This window comes from Leuciscus leuciscus, assembly GCF_965113295.1.
Source record: "Leuciscus leuciscus genome assembly, chromosome: 4".
NCBI classification, from domain to species: Eukaryota; Metazoa; Chordata; class Actinopteri; order Cypriniformes; family Leuciscidae; genus Leuciscus; species Leuciscus leuciscus.
The window spans coordinates 13,328,627-13,352,875 of record NC_138728.1 but is presented as its reverse complement, the minus strand read 5'-3'; the positions used below and the strand labels follow the sequence as shown (position 1 = coordinate 13,352,875).

The window sequence follows — 24,249 nt, the reverse complement described above, 5'->3', positions numbered from 1 at the left end:
GGCGTAAGACCTGACTCATCTGCTCCTTAGCCCACACTCTCCAAGCAGGGAGAGGGAGAATGTAATCCTCAGCCTCAATTTCCACACTACACAAACCTGGATTTAATGCACTGGCGTTGAAGCAAGCAGAAGTTTTCAGCAGTTAGCTGCTGTGCTTTCATCAAGAAGTATTGGTTACCAGTAGAAACAAACATTTTGGGTTTCTCTTCCTTATTTCAGAATCTATGTATGTGCATGTCATCGCTGAAGTGATAAAGTCATCTTGTTGCATGACATTGCCTCCAGCAAAATGTATTTTTTATTAGTCACAAAGATTATAATGTTTAGATTGTTCTGTGAAATAGTTTCCATTAGAATATAAACCGCTAGATTTTTAAGCAGCAGACTTAAATAGTTGACTTAAATGGACTTAATAGTATTTTCTTGTAAAAACGTCCAATAATCTTTATTTAAAACTTCAAAAAAGCATTTTTTTTTTTTTTTTTACTGTGTTGGTAGATCATGGCGCTAGCAATGAGAAATTAATTGCATTTATCGACTTGCATTGCATTCAAGGTATACATTTGAACATTTATGCCTTCTTTGGGAATCAAGCCATTGACCTCTACTGTTTGAGCTCCAGGAATTCCCATGTATACCTTAAATGCTGTGTACGTAGCTTTGAATAAATCATCGGTCAAATGAATTAATGAATGCAAATGTCGCAGACATTGAAGTTGTCCAGACAAAAAGCTGTTTGGTTGTGTACAGTCAAAAGCCGTGTGTAATCCAGTAGCAGAAATGTGCTTTTGGGACACTGAGTGTTAATATGAAGTGAAACCTTCAGCTCAATGGGTGACAGCATGAGTCAAACAGCTCTATGGCTTTGCTGAGTAATGTGGAGGATGTTGTCATGACAATAGGCTCTGCTGACCAGGCTTCTCTCTGGTCTGGCAGGCAAACCATCCTGTTCAGTCACACATACACATTCATTCTGACGCCCAGACACTAGATGCATAAACACACAACCTATTCATCCGCGTGGCTCATTCACATGTAGACATCCTTTCTTTGTTTCTTAACATGTGGTGAGTGTGAGTGAACTGAACGCACACACCATGACTTCTTTGAATACCTGCTTTGAATGTAGAGAGTTATTCAAATGGACAAACCAGAGGACTGCTGTTACACCAGTGCATTTGAATGATTCCTGAGAATGACAGTGTACAATGAACCTAATATTTGTTTTTGGCCTGTCAGTTTTTGGCATTGGTCCTGGATTAAACTAAGTTTTCACACCCAGGAAATTCTCAGGATCTTGTGTCAAAATCCCACTCGCTCTACTGCTGTAAGGCCAGTATTAATGGATTAGCTGTGCTAATAGCTCATAATCGATGAAATACAAAAGAGTGTAAGCCTTTTAGTAAATTTATTTTTTACAATGATTTTAGCATGGAAAACATGGTTAAAATTGTTGCCTGTTCTCTCGGACATCTGTAGAAACAGTGTTTAAGAGTGTAGACAGTCAAAATATATTATGTAGAATAATAAAAATATAGATGTTCTTCTGCCATTCAAAAGATTTGGGTCAGCAAGATTTGAAGTAAATTAATATTTTTATTCAGAAAGGATACATTAAATTGATTAGAATGTTGCAAAAGATTTCTATTTCAAATAAATGCTGTTCTTTTGAACTTTCTATTCATCAACGAATCCTTTCGTTGGAAAAATTGTAACACCGTTTCCAAAGAAATAAGCAGCAACTGTTTTCAACATTGATAATAAGGAATGTTTCTTGAGAAAAGTTTCCACATCAGCATATTAGAATGATTTGTAGAGAATCATGTGACACTGAAAACTGTAGTAAATAGTAATGAATCACATTTTAAAATGTATTCAAACAGGAAACTGTTTGATATACTGATATAATATTTAAACGGATATACATTTTTGGTCTTATTCTGAAAGACTTTATCTCTAAGCTACTGTCGCTGACCCACAGGTCTTTTCTTCCTCACTAATCCTGACCCTCATAGAAACTCATTAAGTATCGTATGTTACTATATAAGAAGGGGTGTGCTGTGTTTACTTGAGTTATTAATTATGTGTTGTTTTTTTCTCACTCTTTTTCTTCCAGGATTAAGTGGGCAGCCCTTAGATATTGACAAAAGAAAAGAAGCATTTGGACAGAACTTTATACCTCCGAAAAAGCCAAAAACCTTTCTTCAGTTAGTATGGGAAGCATTACAAGACGTAACATTGATTATTTTGGAAGTGGCAGCAATAGTTTCTTTAGGCCTTTCTTTTTATAAACCTCCGGATTCAGAAAGTAAAAGTAAGTAACCTATTTCTTTCTCTCTGCTTTATTTATAGCTTATCTCGATTTCAGGCTGTTCTGAGCTGAGTTTTAATGTGTGTGTGTGTGTGTGCAGATTGCGGGAATGCAGCGGGTGGAGCAGAGGATGAAGGAGAAGCTGAGGCTGGATGGATAGAAGGAGCAGCGATCCTCCTGTCTGTTGTTTGCGTGGTGCTCGTAACAGCATTTAATGACTGGAGTAAGGAGAAACAGTTTCGTGGCTTACAGAGCCGCATAGAACAAGAGCAAAAGTTTACGGTGGTTCGGGGAGGGCAAGTCATTCCTATCCCTGTGGCCGAAATTGTCGTCGGGGACGTTGCACAAATTAAATATGGTAAGCTGACATTAATTTGCTGAGATTTCTCATTTCCTTTCTAGAAGGATGTCAAAAGTGCCAGTCTAACATTTCACTAGTGATTATTACCTTTTCCTGTATAGTCACCTTGAAATAAGTTCAAAAACTGCTGACAGAAATGAACATTATTGTGATGGGATACCTTCTTTGTCAGGTGACCTCCTGCCTGCTGATGGCGTTCTCATCCAGGGCAACGACCTCAAAATAGATGAGAGCTCTTTAACCGGAGAGTCTGACCATGTGAAGAAATCGATGGAGAAGGATCCTATGCTGCTGTCAGGTGGGACATGAAGATTACAATCCACAGCGACAGCAACCGATCATTAGTGTTGTTAAAAGTTTTTTAAAAAACTTTTGTGCATTTTCTGTTGAGTCCTGTCTCGCCTCTACCCAAAAGTTCAGTCAAACCAAATAAATGTCCAGCTTTTGAGTTCAGATGTTGGCTATGTAGGACCTGCTCCCTCTCAGCAAGGCTATTGCACATCTTCAGCTAATCCCATTTTATGAAAAAGCAAGTTGATCCTCTGATAGAATGACATTGCTGTGTGCCTTCCCAGAGGAGATGAAGGGGGATTTGCAAGCCTGAGTGGGCACTCCTCCAGCGGAGCTTGCGTTAGCATGCTGAGTCTAGCCTAGCAGAAAACCTCTCCCTGACATTATTATTTAATTTTTTTCATAGTCCCCCTCCTCAAGCCTCAATAATAGTAGAGGAAGCCTGAGATGGGAGGCAGAAAAATGGCCAGTTATTTCCATTTTTTTTAAAGCCCAATAACTAAACGACTAGTGGTCATAGAGCATAATAAAAAATCAGAAGACCTGCTTGTAGAGTGCTAAAAACTGTTACCTTCTCAAACACAGTTTGGTTCCAATTGAGAGTGAGCCCAAAATTTTCAGGACCTACACCCACATTTTGATTACTAAATAGTCTACTAAATTGGATAACTAGTTATCTGTCATAAAGCTGAGTTGTGTGACATTTGATGGTTCGTCACTTTTTTTTTGTCTTCCACATATTTGTGTTCTGGACCATTACCAGAACACAGAAATAAACGGCATATGACCTTTATTCACCTCATCTTCCACTGTGCAGGTACTCATGTCATGGAGGGTTCTGGAAAAATGGTCGTCACTGCTGTCGGAGTCAATTCCCAAACTGGAATCATCTTCACGTTATTGGGGGCGGGAGAAGATGACGAGGATGAGGAGGAGGAGAAGAAGAAAAAAGAAAAAGAGAAAAAGAAAGAGAAGAAAAGTAAGTTATCTGTATTATTTGGTGCCTTTTTAGTCTGCCTCGGAAACTAAAATAGACCAACCCGTGGCCTTTTCATTCTGTAGCTACTGTGGCTGCACAGAAATGAATTGAATAGACGTGTGTTCCTGTATTCATGAAAGTGTGCTTTTGTCTATCTCGAAAAAGAGAGATTTTTTTTTTTATTTATCAGTATTTTTCCGTCTGGTTTAAAATGTCTGAAGCAGTGACTCCTGGAAAAATGTAACGAGTTCTCGTGCACTCCATTAACTAACTGCCATTTAATGCATTTCTGGCAGCCCGTGTTGGGGCTCCAAATGAGTGCCTGCAGATACATGAATATTTCAGTACTTTCAGAGGTTGGGCCCCAAGTTGCTGTTCAGTGACTGCGCACCTCTTTAAAACTTAGTGCGTTTGGGGTCCAGCCACTGCAGTGGATTTGCAAGCCTCATGAGGTCGTGGCACACATCTGTTCTTAAATATTCGAGAGCCTTTTCTCATTCTGTTAAATCAAAGAGAAGATTTGCATAATTGGAAATATGTTCAAATGTGCGCTGCAGAACCGTCGCTTACATAATGGTGAATAATGAATAAATTAGTGAGTCTTTTGTTATGTGACTTCTTTTTCTCTGTCAATACAGATAAAAAGCAGGATGGCTCTGTGGAGAACAGAAAGAAAGGTGAGTTACCCTATTGACTTAATGACATAATGAACACCATATTGGCTTAGCAGGCCACCCTCTTACAAACTCCTGCCTGCATTAAAACCATCGCCTTAACCCATTAGTGCTATTGGATCTTCGTTAAAGCTTATCCACGCTAGTGAGGTGCAAAGAAGTGTGCGTAGTGTTGAGAGGTTAGGTTGGTTATAAGAGAGTTTTGGAGCTCGACAGTTCAAAAGTTTGGGTCAGTATTTTGAAATGAATAAATACTTTTATTCAGTAAGAACACGTTCATTTGATCAAAAGTGACCTTTATAAGAGTTCTATTTCAAATAAATGCTGTTCTTTTTAACTCTCTATTCAAAGAATCCTACAAAAAACTGTATCACTGTTTCCATAAAAATATTAAGCAGCATTCAACATCCATAAGAAATGTTTCTTGAGCACCAAATCAGCATATTAGAATGATTTCTGAAGGACCATGTGACACTCGAGACCGAAGAGTAATGGCTGATTGATCACAGGAATAAATTACATCTTAAAAGTATATTAAAATAATAAACAGTTATTTAAATATATGCAGCCTTGGTGAGATTAAGAGATTTATTTTTAAAAACACTGAAAACATTTTACCGACTTTTGAATTAGCAGTGTGCTGCTCTTAGTCCAGATATGTGCTCCTGTCTCACTTGAAACCTTTTATTATCTAAAATCACCTTCCCAAGCAGGGTAGTGTCCACATTCAGGCCACCCTGTGTTCAGAATCAAACTCTATTCTAAAAGTAGAGCATGCTTGTGTTTATTGAAGCCCCGGCTACAGATCGCCCTGCCAGAAATGAGTTTTAATCCACCAGACTAGTGTTACAGCTCTGTTAGTAGGACGCAGCAGCACAGCACGGTAGAATAGCAGTTGCACATCGCCCCTTATCTCCCCCCCCCCCCCGCTGATTCAGATGCAGTCGCATTACCTCACATCACACACCCGTTAAATCCTGCACACAAGCCCGACTACGTCATGCCTCAGCGGCGTTAGACGTAGATATCCTGCTGTGTGCTTGTCTGTATGATTGCACGCATGCTGAGTTCTTTGTTTGCGTGATGTCACCTCACTGGCAGGCTGTAGCACGCAGAGCGATGACCTTGAGATCAGTCTAAGTGTGTGCATGTCTTCTTTTATAGCCGATAGTGATAAGTGATGGGCTGGACATCTGAGTGTGGCGATGAGGTTTAATGTCTCCTAGGTGACATGGGTTTGCATGTGGCTCTTAAATGTGAGGACGATCTCGAGCTCTGTTTTTTCGGACTGTAAAAAAATAAAAATAAATAATCATTCATATATAATCACTATTATAATTAATCTTCTCAATTATATTTGTCACGTGGGGGAACCACCATTTAATTAGAAAAGGCTTCCTGTGGTCTGAGCAGTGAATTCCTGTGCCCACTGCATATTCACGGTTTTCTTTCTTTCTCTTCGTAGCTAAAGCCCAGGATGGTGCCGCAATGGAGATGCAGCCTCTAAACAGTGATGAAGCGGCTGAGGGTGAGGAGAAGAGAAAATCCAACATGTCAAAGAAAGAGAAATCGGTCTTGCAAGGAAAGCTGACCAAATTAGCGGTCCAAATCGGAAAAGCAGGTAAGCACGTTCACTTTGAGGGCATCTATGTCTGCTAGTGTCCTCCTAAAAGTTGAGAAAACGACACTTTAGAAGGTAGATGCATTTTAAGTCTACAGTCTTGCCAAACTAGCCAAATATATTGATGACTCGTCCAGCATTACACAGATTTTTGTCCAATCAAATGCTATCCACTATGAAAAAATCCCACCCCCTAATACCTTCAACTGACTAGCAATAGTTTCATCGCCGTGACATAACTAAAGCCTGTTGGTTATTTAGAAATGGATGTCTCAACAAACCTCAGTAGGAAATATGTCAACACAGAACAGAAAACTGCATTTGTCCGGTGTGATGTCTCGAAGCCTTAGTCAATCTCTCAGTGGTAATGGTTTTTTCGGTGTGCGCATTGGGCTTTAGAGGTGTTAATGTATGTGTCTCTCTGCAGGTCTGGTGATGTCAGCCATCACAGTAATCATCTTGGTGGTGTTGTTCGTGGTGGACACTTTCTGGGTCCAGGGACTTCCTTGGGAAAAAGAATGCACACCCGTCTACATCCAGTTCTTTGTTAAGTTCTTTATCATCGGTGTGACTGTGCTGGTGGTGGCTGTCCCAGAGGGTCTTCCGCTGGCTGTAACCATCTCCCTGGCTTACTCTGTCAAAGTATGACCCTGCATCTTTTGTTTAAATGTTCATGGTTTTCATGACGCGGACATCTTAGAGGTGTGACGTTAGCCATTTGTTCTGACAATGTGCAGCATATGCTGATCTAATAATCATGATTTGCCATCTATTTTCACATAACCCGCCCCTTGTAGCTGTTACAGTAATATTACTTTGCTAGATTTCTGCCATTTAGTTGGGGATTAGTGGACTTTCCTGTTTAATCTTGCGCTCAATCTGTTTATTGTTTATCTGTCAGTTTATCACCTCCCTGCTACCAACCCCATTTTTCATCGTTTTACTTTGCTGCTGTATTTCAGAAAATGATGAAAGACAATAATTTGGTGAGGCATCTTGATGCCTGTGAAACCATGGGCAATGCCACAGCCATCTGTTCGGATAAGACGGGGACTCTGACTATGAACCGGATGAAAGTTGTTCAGGTCAATATCGCTGACAAGTACTACAAGAAAGTCCCTGAGCCGGATCTCATTCCTGCCAGCATCATGGAGCTGCTCACAGTGGGCATCAGTGTAAACTGCGCTTACACCACCAAAATCATGGTGAGTTATTTTCATAAAATTAGATTTTTTATTGAGCATTTTTAACTATACATTATCAGTCAATAGTGACTTGATTTCATCCTAAAATGACACAAAACAAAAAAGAAATAAACAAATTGCAAAATGTCTAAAACTTAAACTAAAATGAAACACTGAAAATATAAAAATAAAAGCTAATTAAAAATATTATTTAATAATATAGTACTATTATAAATAGGCAGGAAAAAAATACTATGGAAGCCAATGGCTATCGACAACTGTCTGGTTTCCAACGTTCTTCAAAATATCTTCTTTTGTGTTCAACAGAAGAAAGAAACTCATACAGGGGTTGGAACAACTAGAGGGAGAGTAAATGATGAAAGAATGTTCATTTTTGGGTGAACTATCCCTTTAAATAACAGTATATCATAATGCTGTATCTTTTACTGATATCAATTTGGGCAGTTTAGGACCGGTGGCTGAATTAAAACCCTTTTGCAAGATGTTTTAAAGCATATCTCGTATTATAGTTTTTACGATCTTTAACTAGATTATCTTTTCTTCCAGCCCCCTGAGAAGGAGGGAGGCCTGAATCGTCAGGTGGGCAACAAAACTGAATGTGCCTTGCTGGGCTTTGCCGTGGACTTGAAAAAAGACTATCAAGCAATCCGCAACGAAATCCCTGAAGAGAAGCTTTACAAAGTCTACACCTTCAACTCCGTCAGGAAATCCATGAGCACCGTGCTGAAGAATGCTGACGGAAGCTTCCGGATGTTCAGCAAAGGAGCCTCTGAGATTCTGCTGAAGAAGTATGTCATGCTGAATCATAAATGCTTGGTTTGGTCATTGTTAACGGCTTGGCTCCATAGGATGCGTTTCAAAGGAATGTAAAAGTAAAACATTGTAGTATTCTATCGCTTTTCTCAAAGAGTGTGTGAGAGGTGTGTCAGCAATCTTGATTGGCAGATCAAATGCTTCACCTCCCCTTCCAAAGCCCCTAGGCTGTGTTACTGATAGATTTCCCTGGAGAAATTACTTGGATGGCTCAGTTGCTATGTGCTGTTGGGTATCTGCGATACCTTACCTTGCTCTCTCTTGCTCTCACCCAGGTGTTTTAAAGTCCTGACAGCGACGGGTGAGGCAAAGGTTTTCCGGCCCAGAGACCGAGATGACATGGTAAAGAAAGTCATCGAGCCTATGGCCTCTGAGGGCCTGAGGACCATCTGCCTGGCTTACAGGGACTTCCCTGTTTCTGAAGGAGAACCAGACTGGGAGAACGAGAACGATATCCTCAGCAGGCTCACCTGTTTGTGTGTCGTTGGTATTGAAGACCCAGTCAGACCAGAGGTACAAGCAGTAGCCATTAGTAACAAGTTTTCCTTGTTTTCCTCAGCACATTACTTACATTTACGGTTATATCAATGTGTAAATGTTAGAAAGCCACGCAAATATTTCCATTTTGCTTAAAGGCTTGTCCTGACAGCAAGCGAATTGGCACCAGCACGTGAATGCGCAAAAAAGAGACGGTGCACAATATAACTAAAATATAATTTTTTCTAAAATATTTCTTGTTTACATTAAAGACATTAAATATAAGGCTAAAATTTGACATGCAACATGAGTAATACAATTTTTCTTTAATATAATTTTAATTTAGTGATGGTAAGCAATCAGTTTAACCCCACATAATGTTAAATTGCACATGTCATACTTGGATACATTAAACATATTTGTTTTTATTGCCTTCAAATTGTACACATTGTTTGGAGGACAACATTGGGCAGGATGTGGAATAACAATTTTGTAAATAATGGAAATAATTTTTAAAAGGTAAATACAGTGTTTCCCACAGGATTTTGTGAGACTGTTGTGGGTGGACCTCGGCCCCTCCGCAAGAAAATTGTGTACATTTTAAAGTTAAATAAATTCATCAATCTGGTGCACTTTGAAAGTTCAAAATTAAGAGCTCCAACCCATATTCAGTGTTCAAATTTAAGAAAAGAATTGGTGAATTGACTTGTACCTGAACTTTTAAAACCAAACAATTAGAATATAATGATAATATATTATATTTGTATTATTATTAGTAGTAGTAGTAGTAGTAGTAGTAGTAGTATCCCTATGACAGTAATAGTCATATATTGTAAAACAAATGCACTGTAAAATTAATGAAAATGAATACTTCATAATATTATATTTCTTCACGCTGCAATAGGGAAATTACTTTTGTTCTAATTTCTACACTTGCAGGAGAAAAACCCTTGAGCTTTTATTTTGGCGGAAAACGCCGGATCATGAGCTGCAGTGCACATGGATCATAAATGTGCAGCAAAACAGCCTTTTGCTATTTAATTAGAGGATAATGCAATATTGCCAATCAAAACACAATGTTAAATACCTTTTATGTGAAGTTTAAATATATTTTCGGTTCATTATGAAACTCTGACGGGACAGATGGGAAACACTGAAATAAATATTTTTCCATAATATATAAAAGAAAGAAATGATCAGTTATCAAAATAATAGTTTGTTGCAGCCCTAGTAAAATTCAACCATAGAAATACCTAACTACTTTAATTTCGAGAATGAGTCTCTTGCATTAATAACTTATCTCGGTCATGCTCTCTTGTTCTTTCCCGCTCAGGTCCCTGATGCCATTAGAAAGTGCCAGCGTGCTGGAATCACAGTGCGCATGGTCACCGGGGACAACCTTAACACTGCCCGCGCTATAGCAACTAAATGTGGCATCCTGCAGGCAGGAGATGACTTCCTCTGCTTGGAGGGCAAAGAGTTCAACCGCCGGATCCGTAATGAAAAGGGAGAGGTGAAAGGCACAGTCTATTGATGGCAGGACTTTTCACACAAACACAGAAGCTCACAAGCTCATATGATTCCTTTTTTTTTTTATCAGATCGAACAAGAGCGGATTGACAAAATATGGCCTAAACTCCGGGTGCTGGCGAGATCTTCGCCGACAGACAAACATACACTAGTCAAAGGTGCTCAATCCTACATCCTACAGTATGAGCGATTAATTCTGTGCTCAAAAAGTGTCTCTGGAATTGCTGTGTGTCTTGACGCATGTCTTTTCCTTCAGGTATAATTGACAGCACTGTTTTGGAGAAGAGGCAGGTTGTGGCGGTAACAGGAGACGGCACCAATGATGGCCCTGCCTTAAAAAAGGCCGATGTTGGGTTTGCCATGGTATGTGGCTACAGAAATAAATAAAAATTCCTATAAGGATTCGATTTTGATTTGAATGCCTTTTATATTGTGTGCTTGTTATTTCCAGGGCATTGCTGGCACAGACGTGGCTAAAGAAGCCTCCGATATCATCCTCACTGACGACAACTTCAGCAGCATTGTCAAGGCAGTCATGTGGGGGCGAAATGTGTACGACAGCATTTCAAAATTCCTCCAGTTCCAGCTCACCGTCAATGTGGTGGCTGTGATCGTGGCCTTTACTGGAGCTTGCATCACACAGGTATCATTAAAAAAACCCACGAAGCGCAATAATGCTGCAGCCGACCGCGCTGTTAAGATAAAAAGTGCAGTTCTGCGCAAAGGATTGCGTCTTAACAGATGAACCATGGTGGTTGATGGAAGCAGCTGATTGCTACCCATCCTGTGTGAAGTGATTGGAAATTGTTAGGCTGAGGCATGAAGACTTGCTGGCTGTCAGCATGGGATCTGGCACTGCTGTCCACAGACAAAGCTCCAGTCCGAAATGAGCCAGCTCTCCTCTGTTAAACGGAATGATAGTCGAGCTGATTGCAGTTGAGGTCCTGAATTATTGCATAATGAACGGGAGGATTACATCCGCGCTTTGCATTGCTGTCAGTAGCCAAGGCTGGACGTGGGCTCGGGCCTCAGGTGTTCTGCTCGTTTCGTATGTAATTGTCCCTGGATGTTGTTCATGAGCTGGCCCACTCGCTATTTGTGCTCGCAGACTCCGCCAGAATTTCAGCACCTCTAATTCATGTAGTTCTGCGCTTTATGTGTTCAATATTTCGTCTAATCGGATCATTTTTCAGCTCAGTATTCACGTTTAAATTCATTATGCAGATTTCCACTGAAAAACTGTGCACAAAATGCTAAAAAGCCAGTACTCATGCAAATGCAGAGCTGAGAGGTTGTTTTTGAACGTTATGAAGGTGGCAGCAGTGAATGAGGTCAGAACGGTCACCTCCTGTTCTCTCTCTCTCTCTCTCTCCCAGGACTCTCCGTTGAAAGCTGTACAGATGTTATGGGTTAATCTTATTATGGACACATTTGCCTCTTTGGCCTTGGCCACTGAACCCCCCACCGAATCTCTTCTGCTGAGGAAGCCTTACGGCCGTAATAAACCCCTCATCTCCAGGACAATGATGAAGAACATATTGGGTCATGGGGTCTACCAGCTCACCATCATCTTCACTTTGCTCTTTGCTGGTAAGAACTTGCACATGTTCAGGCAACAGAGTGATTAAACCAACTGAGTCAAGCACATTATAATAGCATAAAGCAAACGCCCATGAAAATGGAGGAGCCTCCAGGTTGGGAAGAATTAAAATAATATAAATAATTGTTAATTGTCAACAGTTGTTTTATAAGCCATTTGACTGCACCCTTTCTATTGTAACTGCTGTCATATCCTTAATTAATGTTTTATGATGCTAACAATGAGCCTTATTTCTAACACTGCAATGTTTTTACTTTCTGCTCAACTTTCAGGTGAGAAGATATTCGACATTGACAGTGGGCGTAATGCCCCTCTTCACTCTCCCCCTTCTGAGCACTACACCATAGTCTTCAACACCTTTGTGTTGATGCAACTGTTTAATGAAATCAATGCACGGAAGATCCATGGGGAACGAAATGTCTTTGAAGGCATTTTCAACAATTTGATCTTCTGTAGCATCGTCTTTGGGACTTTTGTTATTCAGGTATGCAGCGAGTCCGTGTGAAGGCCTATATTCAGAGCACATTGACTACTTAAACATAAATAGATATTTCTGAATTAAAAATGCTTGTGGGATGTAAGCATAATGTCATGAACTCAGTAAGTGAAAAAAATTGATCTATTTGACACTTTCCCCCTCAGATTGTGATCGTGCAGTTTGGAGGAAAGCCATTCAGCTGCGTGGGGCTCAATATTGAACAGTGGCTATGGTGTGTCTTCTTGGGCTTTGGATGTCTACTCTGGGGACAAGTGAGCATCATCTGACTATTCCTCCTTATATTATATAAATCTGCTTCTTGTAGCCAGCCTGTAACTTGCACCAATACAAACTCCTCAATAGTAATAGAGCAGTGCCCCCTAATGGCAGTGAGCTAAATTGCACGACAGAGCATTTAGTTTTTTTCCTGGCCCACTTTATATCCATCCACGCTCTTTCATTCAGATCATTTCCTCGATCCCCACGAGTCGGCTGAAGTTCCTGAAGACCGCCGGTCACGGCACGCAGAAGGAGGAAATCCCAGATGAGGAGCTGGAGGAGCTGGATGACATGGAGGAAATCGATCACGCTGAGCGAGAGCTCCGCAGGGGGCAGATTCTTTGGTTCAGAGGCCTCAACCGCATTCAGACTCAGGTAACCTCTCGAAAACAGCACAACTCCGCAGCCAGGAGCCCTAATGCCCGCCTTGCTTAATCAATTTCGATTTTTTATTTTTTATTTCTCTCTTTCTGATTATGGTTTGAGTTAATACACCCTCCAATCGATCCACCACTTATGGTGACCTTACACTGGTGGAAGAGGGTTTATTAATGCAGTTTATCAGTGCAATAAGCCGATCAATGCTAAAGGCAAATGTCAGGTCAGGTTCTTTTAATTCAGTGCCTTTTTTTTCTCTCTCTCTTCTCTCAGCAAATCTCTGTCTTCTTTATATGGGTGCCCTTCTTCCTCTATCCCTTCTCTTTTCTCACTTCTTCCTCTGACTCTTTCTTTCTCTCTCCTGTGCGTTCTCTGGGCCTATCACACTCTCTGATTCCTTCCAGATGGATGTAGTGAGTGCGTTCCAGAGCGGAATTTCCTTTCAGGCGGCCGTCAGGCGCCAGCCCTCCAGCACCAGCCAACAGCACGATGTAACCAATGTTTCTAGCCCTACACATGTAGCCTTATCTCCTGCTACTGCCTTCAACACCGCTTCTGCCACTGTCGGGTGTGAGTGCGTGTTTATTAGTGCATGACAATTAACACTTCCTCCTCTCGCCTAACGGTCTTCATTCTTCTCCTAATGTCTCCTCCTCTCTCGCTCTCTTGTTCGAAACGATTTGTATCTCGAAACATCTTCCACATTGCTTCTCAATGTTAACGGCTGTTTATCTTAAGTGTTAAGGTTGAGGTATCTGTGTCTGTGTTTGATGGCTTTGGCTGGGTTTCACCGATGAGGAGTAGTTGTCTAATACCGTCTGGTGTGTCTGCAGCCCCGCGCGTGCTCTCCAGGCTCATAGTCTTCCGCGTGTAAATGTTTTGAGTATACGCCCATGGTCACACTGATAACCCAGCCAATCGCACCAAATTGGTCTTGTGAATGGGTTTTGTGGGACATTTTTAAGGCATCGTTCTGGTAAGTATTTGAGGTTTCTGTAGGATCGTCTTTTTAACAGATATGCTGGATGTTGTGCTGTAGTTTAGCCACAAATGAACTTCCTTTCCCCTCCTCTTTCTGTAATCCTGCTGTTCGTCACCTTTCCTGTGGTGTCAGTTTTTTGCTCGTTCACTCATTCTTGGCGTTACTGTCCGTACTCGACGCGGTTTCTTCTTTCTCACACTTTCACATACTCCACTCAGTGCCAGTTTTATCATTCTCTTTCTCTCTGTCTGTCTCTTTTTTTTTATGTGACTTCGTTATTTTACAGGGATGATCTGCGACTGGAAGAGAAGCTGGCGAAATCATGTCGGTTCTGTTTGTCTTTCAGCATAATTCTAACCACGTCAATATTTCCATCTTTCATCAGGTCCTGGCTGTCCACAAACCCTTTTTCTCTGTTCAGGGCACTTTGTATTTTGTCTGAAACTGTCTTCTGTTTTTAGTCTTGAAATGGGCTACTAAAAATGGATATCGGACTTTGGGAAACTGAGTTTGAAACGCTACGACACTGACTGCCGCATATTCCTTCTTAGATTCTGTGAAATGTGTCATGGGCTATACTCAAAGGTTTACCTCTGTTGAAACTCAAGGTAGCGCTGCTCTGCATGGGTCCAGTCTCTAGACCGTTTGTGGATTTACTTGTGCTGGTTAGCTTAAACTTGCTTGGCTGCTTTAAAGTTTTGCGTCTCTAATTCACAACATAATAAGTGATCTATCCCTCCCCACCAATACAAGCATGCCCAAAAATATTAACCTCATGTGTTGAGCTGTGTCCTCTGGGGTTACCATGTCCTCTCTCTTCTCCTGTCTCTTCTGTTTGCTTTCTCTCTCTCCCTATTTCTCATTTGCATTTTGAATAATTGGCTATGTGTGATTTACAACTGAGAAGTTCTTTCCAGTTTGGTACATCTGTTACTTCTGAGAAAAGAGGATTTTCTGTCCCTTGGTCAGAGGATAAGCTCACCGTAACACAAGCATCAGGTTTTCAAGAGTCTCTCTCTCTCTCTCTCTCTCTCTCTCTCTCTCTCTCTCTCTCTCTCTCTCTCTCTCTCTCTCTCTCTCTCTCTCTCTCTCTCTCTCTCTCTCTCTCTCTCTCTCTCTCTCTCTCTCTCTCTCTCTCTCTCTCTCTCTCTCTCTCTGTTGCACGACATCTGACCGCTCACACACTCTCTCTCAGACGGTTTTGGTGCGCTAACCTCACTGCTCTCCACTCATCAATTAAAACCAGTCCATTTGGCCTTTTGGTTTAACCTTTACTTAAAAAAAGAAAAAAAGACAAAAAAGAAGTGATGTTTGACTTTGTATGCCTGTTTGTGTACGTGTGTGCGAACGAGCGGCAGATCTCTGCGAGCGGCAAGGCTGACTTTCCGTCCCGTTCTCCCACAGATCCGAGTGGTGAATGCATTCCGCAGCTCGCTGTCGCCCTATGAGGGCCTGGAGAAGCCAGAGTCTCGCAGCTCCATCCACAACTTCATGACCCATCCGGAGTTCCGGATAGAGGACTCAGAACCCCACATCCCCCTCATCGACGACACGGATGCAGAGGACGACGCCCCCACTAAGAGAAACGCCACACCCACTCCTCCTCCCCCACCCTCGCCCAATCAGAACAATAACGCCGTAGACAGCGGCATCCACCTCTTCCTGGATCCCAGCAAGCCAGCCACTCCCTCAACTCCCGGGAGCCCCATGCACAGCCTAGAGACGTCCCTTTGATCAGCTCTGCCCCTCGGTACGACACACAACACCTGCTCGTCTCCGCAGAGACTAAAGCCTGGAGAACTCATTGGATGAGAGGGGCGGAGCCAAGGATCTCTCGGGAGCTTAGCTTTCGCTTCTCTTTATCTGGATGGTGTTGTACATTTGTTCTTTTTGCCCTTTGCTTATTCAAACACTGATTTCTGCATCATTTGGCTGTTAATATTTTGAATTATTTATGTTTTTTGGAAGACACAGGTCTGTTTACAAAGTTTGTAGATACTTTTTTTTTTTCTTTTTTTTTTCTGTTTGTTGGTGGAAGAGCTTCCTGATGCAGAGAAATGGGGACAAATGAAATAAGAGAAATATTTCAGATACTGCTGTATTTTCAGGAAAAAAAGGGTGTTTCTATGGAAACCGAATTATTTTTGCCTGCAAGTTTTATTTGTTATATATTTGTAGATACATAGAACCTTCTAGCCAAATAGAAAACACTAAGGCTTGTATAGCAGAGAAGGTATTGAGGTCCATGTGAGGTTTTTTTTCCATTGGACTGGTGATGGGAGGGAGCCGTAGTCGAGGATCTCTGTCCTTTCATCTCCTCTCATACTTACTATTTCACCCCTTAAAGTGGTTAGTTTTGTTTTGTTTTTTTAAGTTCCAAGATTCCATGTCTCATTCTCATTTTTGAAGTTGAATTGTGTGAAATGGCTGGAGTCTTCACGCTTTTAACAGTGTGATTTTTGAAGTGGAGGCCACACCATGTCAGCCTTTAAAGAATGAATGCATCTGTGATTTAACTTATTTGAAATGGTCCACAGTCAGTTCAACAATGACATTTAAGTTCCTGCCAATGTATCATAAGTTTGTTTACTCAGGCTAAAAAAATAAAATAAAAAAAAACACCTAGAAAATTGAATTGAAAAGGATGCAATGATTTAAAAAGTAAAGAATTTTCACTTAAGATTGTCTTTTAGGTAGTAAATTGTTGTCTCGGTCAAAAGGAAAAATAAAAGAAGGAAAAAGAGTGAATTGTTTTCAAATTTTGTTTCTTTTCTTCTTTTTTTTTCCTTGTTTGTTTCTTTGAAAGAAAATATTTCCTCAAGTGTTTTGGTTTGTTGGTCATATGAAAATGACAAAGTTTGTATTTTTATTTTTTATTTTCTCCTTCATATTCCATAAATATTGCTGTCAGTTAAGAAAATATTGCTGCAATTGTTTGTAGAATATATTTAAGACCTGAAGTACTGGAAACACAAAGGAATCAACGTGAAGAATTTTCAACAAAAAAAAAAACCATGCGTATAACACTGGTATCACAGCACAGGGTACTTTATTTCAGATTCCCAAGGAACGTTTTGATACAGACCATATAAATAAATTGTATTTTTATGCGGAAATGAGAACATCTCAACCTGCTGAACCAGACCTACAGGGATTTTACATAAATTATATTCATGGGGGGGGTGGGACACTCTTTAAACAAGGGTCGTGATTGGTTCTCCAAGTAATATAATACTCAGGGTGGCTTATTGCATGAAACTTATGGTCAAAATACTAACATGTTTTGTGTTTTTTGTAATGTTTAGGAGTAGACTTAATTTTTTGGCAGCGGGTTCCAATTCAGACTGTTGCTTCTCTCCATTCGTTGGTTCATTTAAGGGTGTAAAGGAGAAGACCGGAAGAAAAACAGGAGAAAGGAATTCAGATTTGTTCAGTCATTGCAACTGCACTTTTTTTTTAAATAAGTTATTTCGTTTTTTTTTTTTTTTTCATGTTTATTAAATAAAAAAAAACTGCTTGAGTTTGCTATTTAGAATAGATATATTAAAATAATCCATAATTTTTTTTTTTTCTATAGCATCTTCCTATAATGGGAATGAATGTTTATCCATCAGTTTTAAGGATCTGTTTTTTTTTTGTTTTGTTTTTTTAAATAACATTTGGAAATAAAAGAACATGTCTGTTTATCTTGCGCAATGTAAATGGATATCGTGATTCAACTTACATTTTAAACTTGTCGAGTATCGTGTATGGTTTTTAAGAATAAAAATTGATATTTAGCGTAACCTGAGGGCCATGTTTTCCTTCATGTTGAGCACACATTAGATTAAATAAGCAAAATGCAAGATTATTCTCATACAAAAGACAGTTTTTAGCTCCCAAAAATGCATACTAAAAGCAGTCCATACGGCTATTAGAATTCTTCAGAAGCCTTACGATGAGCTTTGTGTGATGAACAATTAACTGGTTCATTAAAAGAACTGACTCGATTGAACGACTCAAGCATGATCCGGTTGTCCAGTTCAACTTACTGGCTCGATGGGTGCTTCTCAAAAGTAAGGATGCACATATCGGCTGCCACGAAATCAATCAGCTTTTGTTTTTAAAATATTTTTTAAATGATAATTATATAACCATCTCTGGGTGGCTGATGTAACGGTCCAAACATCTTATATTCTGTAGTGGAGAGACATTATTTTGTATATTGAAATATTGAAATCTTTTAGTTGTAATGATGCTATTCATGTTTAAGTTTTGTGGCTTGTAAGACCGTAAAAGATTACCTACAGTTAAAGGGATAGTTCACTTTGAAATACATTTTTGGTATGTTTTAGCTTACCTCAAGGGCATCCAAGATGTAGGTGTCTTTTTTTCCGCAGTAGTTTCAATTTTTATATTTTTAGGTCAAACCGTTCTTGTCTGTCAGTCGTATAATGCAGGTCGATGGTCACCACCTGAAAGAGCATGCACAGAGTCCAAATTAAAACAATTCCACATCGTCCAAATTAAACAATTCCCCATCGTAAGTACACATTGATGGCCTAAGACACGAAACGAGCGGTTTGTGTGAGAAAACGAACAGTATTTATATCGTTTTTACCTCTTGTACACAGCCATGTCCAAGTGATCTGAGAGCGCGGGCGCATCCTGTTGTGTGACGTGTGCACAGACTGGTGCATAGATATACACTAGATGTCGCCTTGGCTACAGTTTCGTTCCAATGAACTGCCGTAGCCAAGGCGACTTCTATTGTATATATCTATACCCGCCCGCGCTCTCAGATCACTTGGACGTGGCTGTGTACAAGAGGTAAAAACGATATAAATACTGTTCGTTTTCTCACACAAACCGCTCGTTTCGTGTCTTAGGCCATCAATGTGTACTTACGATGGGGAATTGTTTAATTTGGACGATGGAGAATTGTTTAATTTGGACTCTGTGCATGCTCTTTGAGACCGTGACCATAGACCTGCATTATACGACTGACCGACAAGAACGGTTTGACCTAAAAATATCAAAATTGAAACTACTGCGGAAAAAAAGACACCTACATCTTGGATGCCCTTGAGGTAAGCTAAAACATACCAACATTTTATTTCAAAGTGAACTATCCCTTTAAGACAACAACATCAGAGTGATAAAATACTGTTGACTGACATTATGGCCCGGTTTCACAGACAAGGCTTAGATTAAGCTAGGATTAGGCCTTAGTTTAATTAGGACATTTAAGTAGCTATTATAAACATGCCTTAGGAAAAAAAAAAAACATTATTGGTGTGCGTCTTGAGACAAAACAATGACACTGACATTTTAAGATTTGTCAGTGCAAGTTGTTTTCAGTTAAAGGGATAGTTCACCCAAAAATGAAAATTCTGTCATAATTTACTCACCCTCAAGTTGTTTCAAACCTGTATGAATTTCTTTTTTCATTGACTTCCATAGTATTTTTTTTTTCCTACTATGGAAGTCAATGGGGTCCATCAACTGTTTGGTTACAGACATTTTTCAAAATATCTTCTTTTGTGTTCAGCAGAAAAAAGAAATTCATACAGGTTTGAAACAACTTGAGGGTGAGTAAATTATGACAGAATTTTCATTTTTGGGTGAACTATCCCTTTAAAACAGCTCAAACATGCATTTTAGTCCAGGACTAGGCTTAAAGGGGACATATCATGCTAAATCCACTTTTTTAGCCCTTAAATGCATTTTATTGTATATTTGGAGTGTTTAGAAGTACAGAAAAGTTGAAATTATTCTCTTCAGGTGCTTCGTTGATATCTTTATATTCTGTTTTGGTCATATTTTTCAACCTGTTCCGATTTTTCTGTTATCTATGACGTTTTGTGAACTATTACGTCACAGTATTTGCAGCGGAACTGCCAAATAAGGACATTGACGTCCAGCCCAACACTTCGAGCAATCCGCCATTTTCATTTCTCGCTGCAATTTTGTAGTCCAAGCTAAAAGATGCAGAAGTTACGAGAGGGTAAGTTAAAATGTTCGGTTGTTGGATGTAGTAACCCACACGCTTCATTACACCGTCTAATGTAGATGAACCGCCGCGCTTGTGACGGCGCATGTTTAACTGAAAGAACGAGCAGAGAGAGAGAGACCCGGTCGCGCGCGCGCTCACTCTCTCTCTCTTCGGAGCCAGGCGAAAATGTAAACAAGACGCCGTCTCCAAACTAGACGCTGTCTTGCTCTCTCTCCCTCGCACATATTAATCAAAATAAATCGACACGGTGGTAAAAGGTCGGAAGACCAAAGTTTCATCATGTAAATACAGTAACACACCATTGCGATACATCCATATGAAGACGTTGTTCTGCAGGTTCGTCGTCTTCATTTTCATCTCGCTCCGGCTCCGACTCTGGCTCGAACATGTAAATTGGCTGGCTGGACAAGTCTTCCGTTGTTGACATTTTGTTAATAACGTGTGAATAAAAAGTTTCTGTGCCGCTAGATAATCGTATCTCTGCTATCAAACTACAAAAATGGCCGAACGGGGTGGAGTTGAACCGAGTGTCACCTCTGCAACCTGGAGAGGGGGCGGGGTATGAAGTGTCTCAATTGTATTTAAAGAGACCGCACCAAAACGAGTTGCTCTCAGACGCACATCAGAAAAGGGGTAGAAAAGGGGCCTGTGGAGCTATAAAAATGAGGAATTCAGACCCAAGCATTGCAGTTCCGCTTTATATAGACTACAAATGTATGATTTATATGTAAAAAGGAACGATTTAAAAGCATGATATGTCTCCTTTAAACCTAGTCTGTGAAACGGGGTATGAGTCCGTCGCTGAGCTGATATTTGCCGAATCCACTTTCCTGAGTTTAGTTCAGAATGACATATGCATAACAATCTAGTTTTTAATTAACATTTGTAAACTTTTAGGCATAGTTATTATAGTTATATTATTAACATTAAAAAATATTTACATAATTATCAGTTTTTTGACATATTTTTGCTGTCATTCATCTTGATTTCATATGATTCAATGAGTCACGTGGGTCATTATCATCGAATAGAATTTTGTAATGTTAATGGTCAAATCATGAATAATGTTCTCATATTTATTCATATATCAACATTTTATTAAAGCTTTAGTATAGCTTCCGGTGTTTTAAGGTCAATTCTGTCCTTCTGTCTAATAAAGAGAGGCAGAGACGGTTCAGAGCCAGGATAAACGCAGATGCAGAAGCTAGGGCCGAGTATCTTGGAAAAAAGAGAGCAAGGTATTATAGTGATGACTCAGTGGAATGATAATGTATCAGTAACGAGCAAACTTGAAATATTAATCGAAATAGGTTCACACTCCTATAAACATTCCTATAAACTAAACACGTGATATGTGCATGCCGTCAGCGTTTTTAAAGTTTGCGCAGAGAGAACTTAAGGGTTTTCAGTTAGAACTGTGTCATGTTAGCGGCCCCTAATTTAATAACTAATGATCTTTGCAACAGAAGTGAATCAATAAAAACTAACTTTAGCTGGACAATTTAGCTGGAGCTGTTGTAAAGCCAAAACATTCTCTGTTACTTTCATTTCCTATTATCACTGTAAAGCTGCTTTGAAACGATCCATATTGTTAAAAGCGCAATATAAATGAAGGTGACTTGACTTGACCCATTTGCAATAAGCCTAAATGTTTTAGCTGTATAATGTGTTGAACTATACCCTTGGCCATTGTTTATGAAGCATTATAATTTTACAGATTTACTGTACATTTTTACAGATTTTTTAATTATTAAAAACTTGTCAGTGTCTCTTACTTTGTTTCAAGTTTGAGTGTTGGAAAGAAAAATGATACTGAGGATGGTTTTTATGGTAATCCTGAAAAATATTGCAGAATGTCCTTCCGTCTGTCATTCCGGCTAACAATGACACGGGCAATTAATTTAACCCATATTTGTGTGTTAGATTACACAATTCAGTTTTTTTTTTTTTTGAGTTAATGATAAAACAAGTCTTATTTACTTTATTGGAAAACATTTTTTCCAGCTTTTTTATTTATTTGGTTCTGAATTTTGAGTTATCAGCAGCCAATGAGCCCATGTCTATATGAAATCCCAAATTGATTATATTAATTGTGATTAAAATATATTTTCCGAGCACTAATTGTTTATTGAGCTCCGATTATGCATATCAGTACATTTGTATTATGCCAACAATGGTAGAAATGTAAGTAATTAAGAAAATTCATTACGTTACCCAGGAATGACATTTTCATGGGGAAAAAGATCTGACTCACCAAAGAAATGGTTAATTACATTCTTGAAATGTGTACATGTCATTGCATTACATACACAACACTTTAATAAGTATAGAAAGTCCTAAAATTAGAATGTTTTGAAGTTTTTTTTTTTTTTTTTTTACATTTTATATCCGTCATTTTTACATTACATATCCGTCATTCACCCAGGTGTTATGTTGCTGTTGACAAGAATCCAAAGGTGTCATGCTGAACGTGAAACTCGCTTACGCCGCCTAGTGGAGCGGATGACAAACTGCACAGTTTCTACCAGACGAATCGTGTAATTAGCACCAAAAGACCGAAAATCACTTCAGGTTGGGTCATTGACTCAGTTCTTATGGGTCCAGCTTACTTTAAAAATGTCATACTCAAAAAAACCTATTTGTTACGTTAAATAATACAAGACAGCTGATCACTAGCTCCCTCCTGTGGCCAATAAGTGCATCAACAGCATTAATAGATGAAACGCCAAACACAAACAGAAATGTTTAATTGTACATATTTCAGAGTAAATCTATGATTTAGTCAGGATCTGGACCAGCTGATAAAGTCGGAATCTACTAGTTAATTGACTCGGATCAGCTCTCAACTGAAGGGTAAGACAGATAACACGTCTGATGTGTTGAACTGAAAGTCACATGGCCGAAATACAAACACAAATAAAGATATTACTAGACTTCTTGAATGGTTTGTTTATGAGTTAAGAAGAAATTTGAATGTTTTGATTTAGCGTGATCTTTGTCATTTTGTTCACAATTAAACAATGATTTCGAGTCGGTATTGTGTTGATAGGCTATTTGCAGATTAAAGCAGCATATATACAGCCCCTCCATGTGGACATGAAGTATATCTGCATTCATAATTGATGACACCAGCAGGATTGAAGAGACGGAAGGGATTTCGAGGAATCAAAGGAAGAGGAGCGCCTGGATATATACACTCACCTAAAGGATTATTAGGAACACCATACTAATACTGTGTTTGACCCCCTTTCGCCTTCAGAACTGCCTTAATTTTACGTGGCATTGATTCAACAATGTGCTGAAAGCATTCTTTAGAAATGTTGGCCCATATTGATAGGATAGCATCTTGCAGTTGATGGAGATTTGTGGGATGCACATCCAGGGCACGAAGCTGCCGTTCCACCACATCCCAAAGATGCTCTATTGGGTTGAGATCTGGTGACTGTGGGGGCCATTTTAGTACAGTGAACTCATTGTCATGTAATGATTCGAGCTTTGTGACATGGTGCATTATCCTGCTGGAAGTAGCCATCAGACATGGTGGTCATAAAGGGATGGACATGGTCAGAAACAATGCTCAGGTAGGCCGTGGCATTTAAACGATGCCCAATTGGCACTAAGGGGCCTAAAGTGTGCCAAGAAAACATCCCCCACACCATTACACCACCACCACCAGCCTGCACAGTGGTAACAAGGCATGATAGATCCATATTCTCATTCTGTTTACGCCAAATTCTGACTCTACCATCTGAATGTCTCAACAGAAATCGAGACTCATCAGACAAGGCAACATTTTTCCAGTCTTCAACTGTCCAATTTTGGTGAGCTCGTGCAAATTGTAGCCTCTTTTAAGGCATTTTCGCCCACAGGACTGCCGCATACTGGATGTTTTTCCCTTTTCACACCATTCTTTGTAAACCCTAGAAATGGTTGTGCGTGAAAATCCCAGTAACTGAGCAGATTGTGAAATACTCAGACCGGCCCGTCTGGCACCAACAACCATGCCACGCTCAAAATTGCTTAAATCACCTTTCTTTCCCATTCTGACATTCAGTTTGGAGTTCAGGAGATTGTCTTGACCAGGACCACACCCCTAAATGCATTGAAGCAACTGCCATGTGATTGGTTGATTAGATAATTGCATTAATGAGAAATTGAACAGGTGTTCCTAATAATCCTTTAGGTGAGTGTAGAGCCGTTGTCCTGACATTCCATCATACCCGTCAATTGTCCTACCAAGGCTTATTGCGCATGCGCACATCAATATTGCGTAAT

General features: G+C 39.8%; 1 protein-coding gene across 4 annotated transcripts in view; it reads left to right on the top strand.

The window, feature by feature from the left end:
- Positions 1-17,434, top strand: part of atp2b1a (ATPase plasma membrane Ca2+ transporting 1a) — a 30,716-nt gene extending 13,282 nt beyond the window's left edge. For 2 of the 4 annotated variants that reach the window (XM_082168494.1, XM_082168495.1), the window contains exons 3-22: positions 2,117-2,314; positions 2,412-2,669; positions 2,845-2,970; positions 3,781-3,942; positions 4,581-4,619; positions 6,082-6,237; positions 6,665-6,879; positions 7,200-7,442; positions 7,989-8,230; positions 8,531-8,768; positions 10,066-10,245; positions 10,333-10,420; positions 10,519-10,625; positions 10,714-10,905; positions 11,639-11,852; positions 12,135-12,346; positions 12,505-12,612; positions 12,806-12,994; positions 13,402-13,488; positions 15,384-17,434. In XM_082168494.1, the coding sequence (XP_082024620.1) occupies positions 2,117-2,314; positions 2,412-2,669; positions 2,845-2,970; positions 3,781-3,942; positions 4,581-4,619; positions 6,082-6,237; positions 6,665-6,879; positions 7,200-7,442; positions 7,989-8,230; positions 8,531-8,768; positions 10,066-10,245; positions 10,333-10,420; positions 10,519-10,625; positions 10,714-10,905; positions 11,639-11,852; positions 12,135-12,346; positions 12,505-12,612; positions 12,806-12,994; positions 13,402-13,488; positions 15,384-15,713 (3,584 nt within the window). In that variant the 3' untranslated portion in view covers positions 15,714-17,434. Of the gene's footprint in view, positions 1-2,116; positions 2,315-2,411; positions 2,670-2,844; positions 2,971-3,780; positions 3,943-4,580; positions 4,620-6,081; positions 6,238-6,664; positions 6,880-7,199; positions 7,443-7,988; positions 8,231-8,530; positions 8,769-10,065; positions 10,246-10,332; positions 10,421-10,518; positions 10,626-10,713; positions 10,906-11,638; positions 11,853-12,134; positions 12,347-12,504; positions 12,613-12,805; positions 12,995-13,401; positions 13,568-15,383 lie in introns of all 4 variants that reach the window. The other 2 variants (XM_082168497.1, XM_082168496.1) reach the window with 2 other exon arrangements.
- Positions 17,435-24,249: the final 6,815 nt, after the last annotated feature.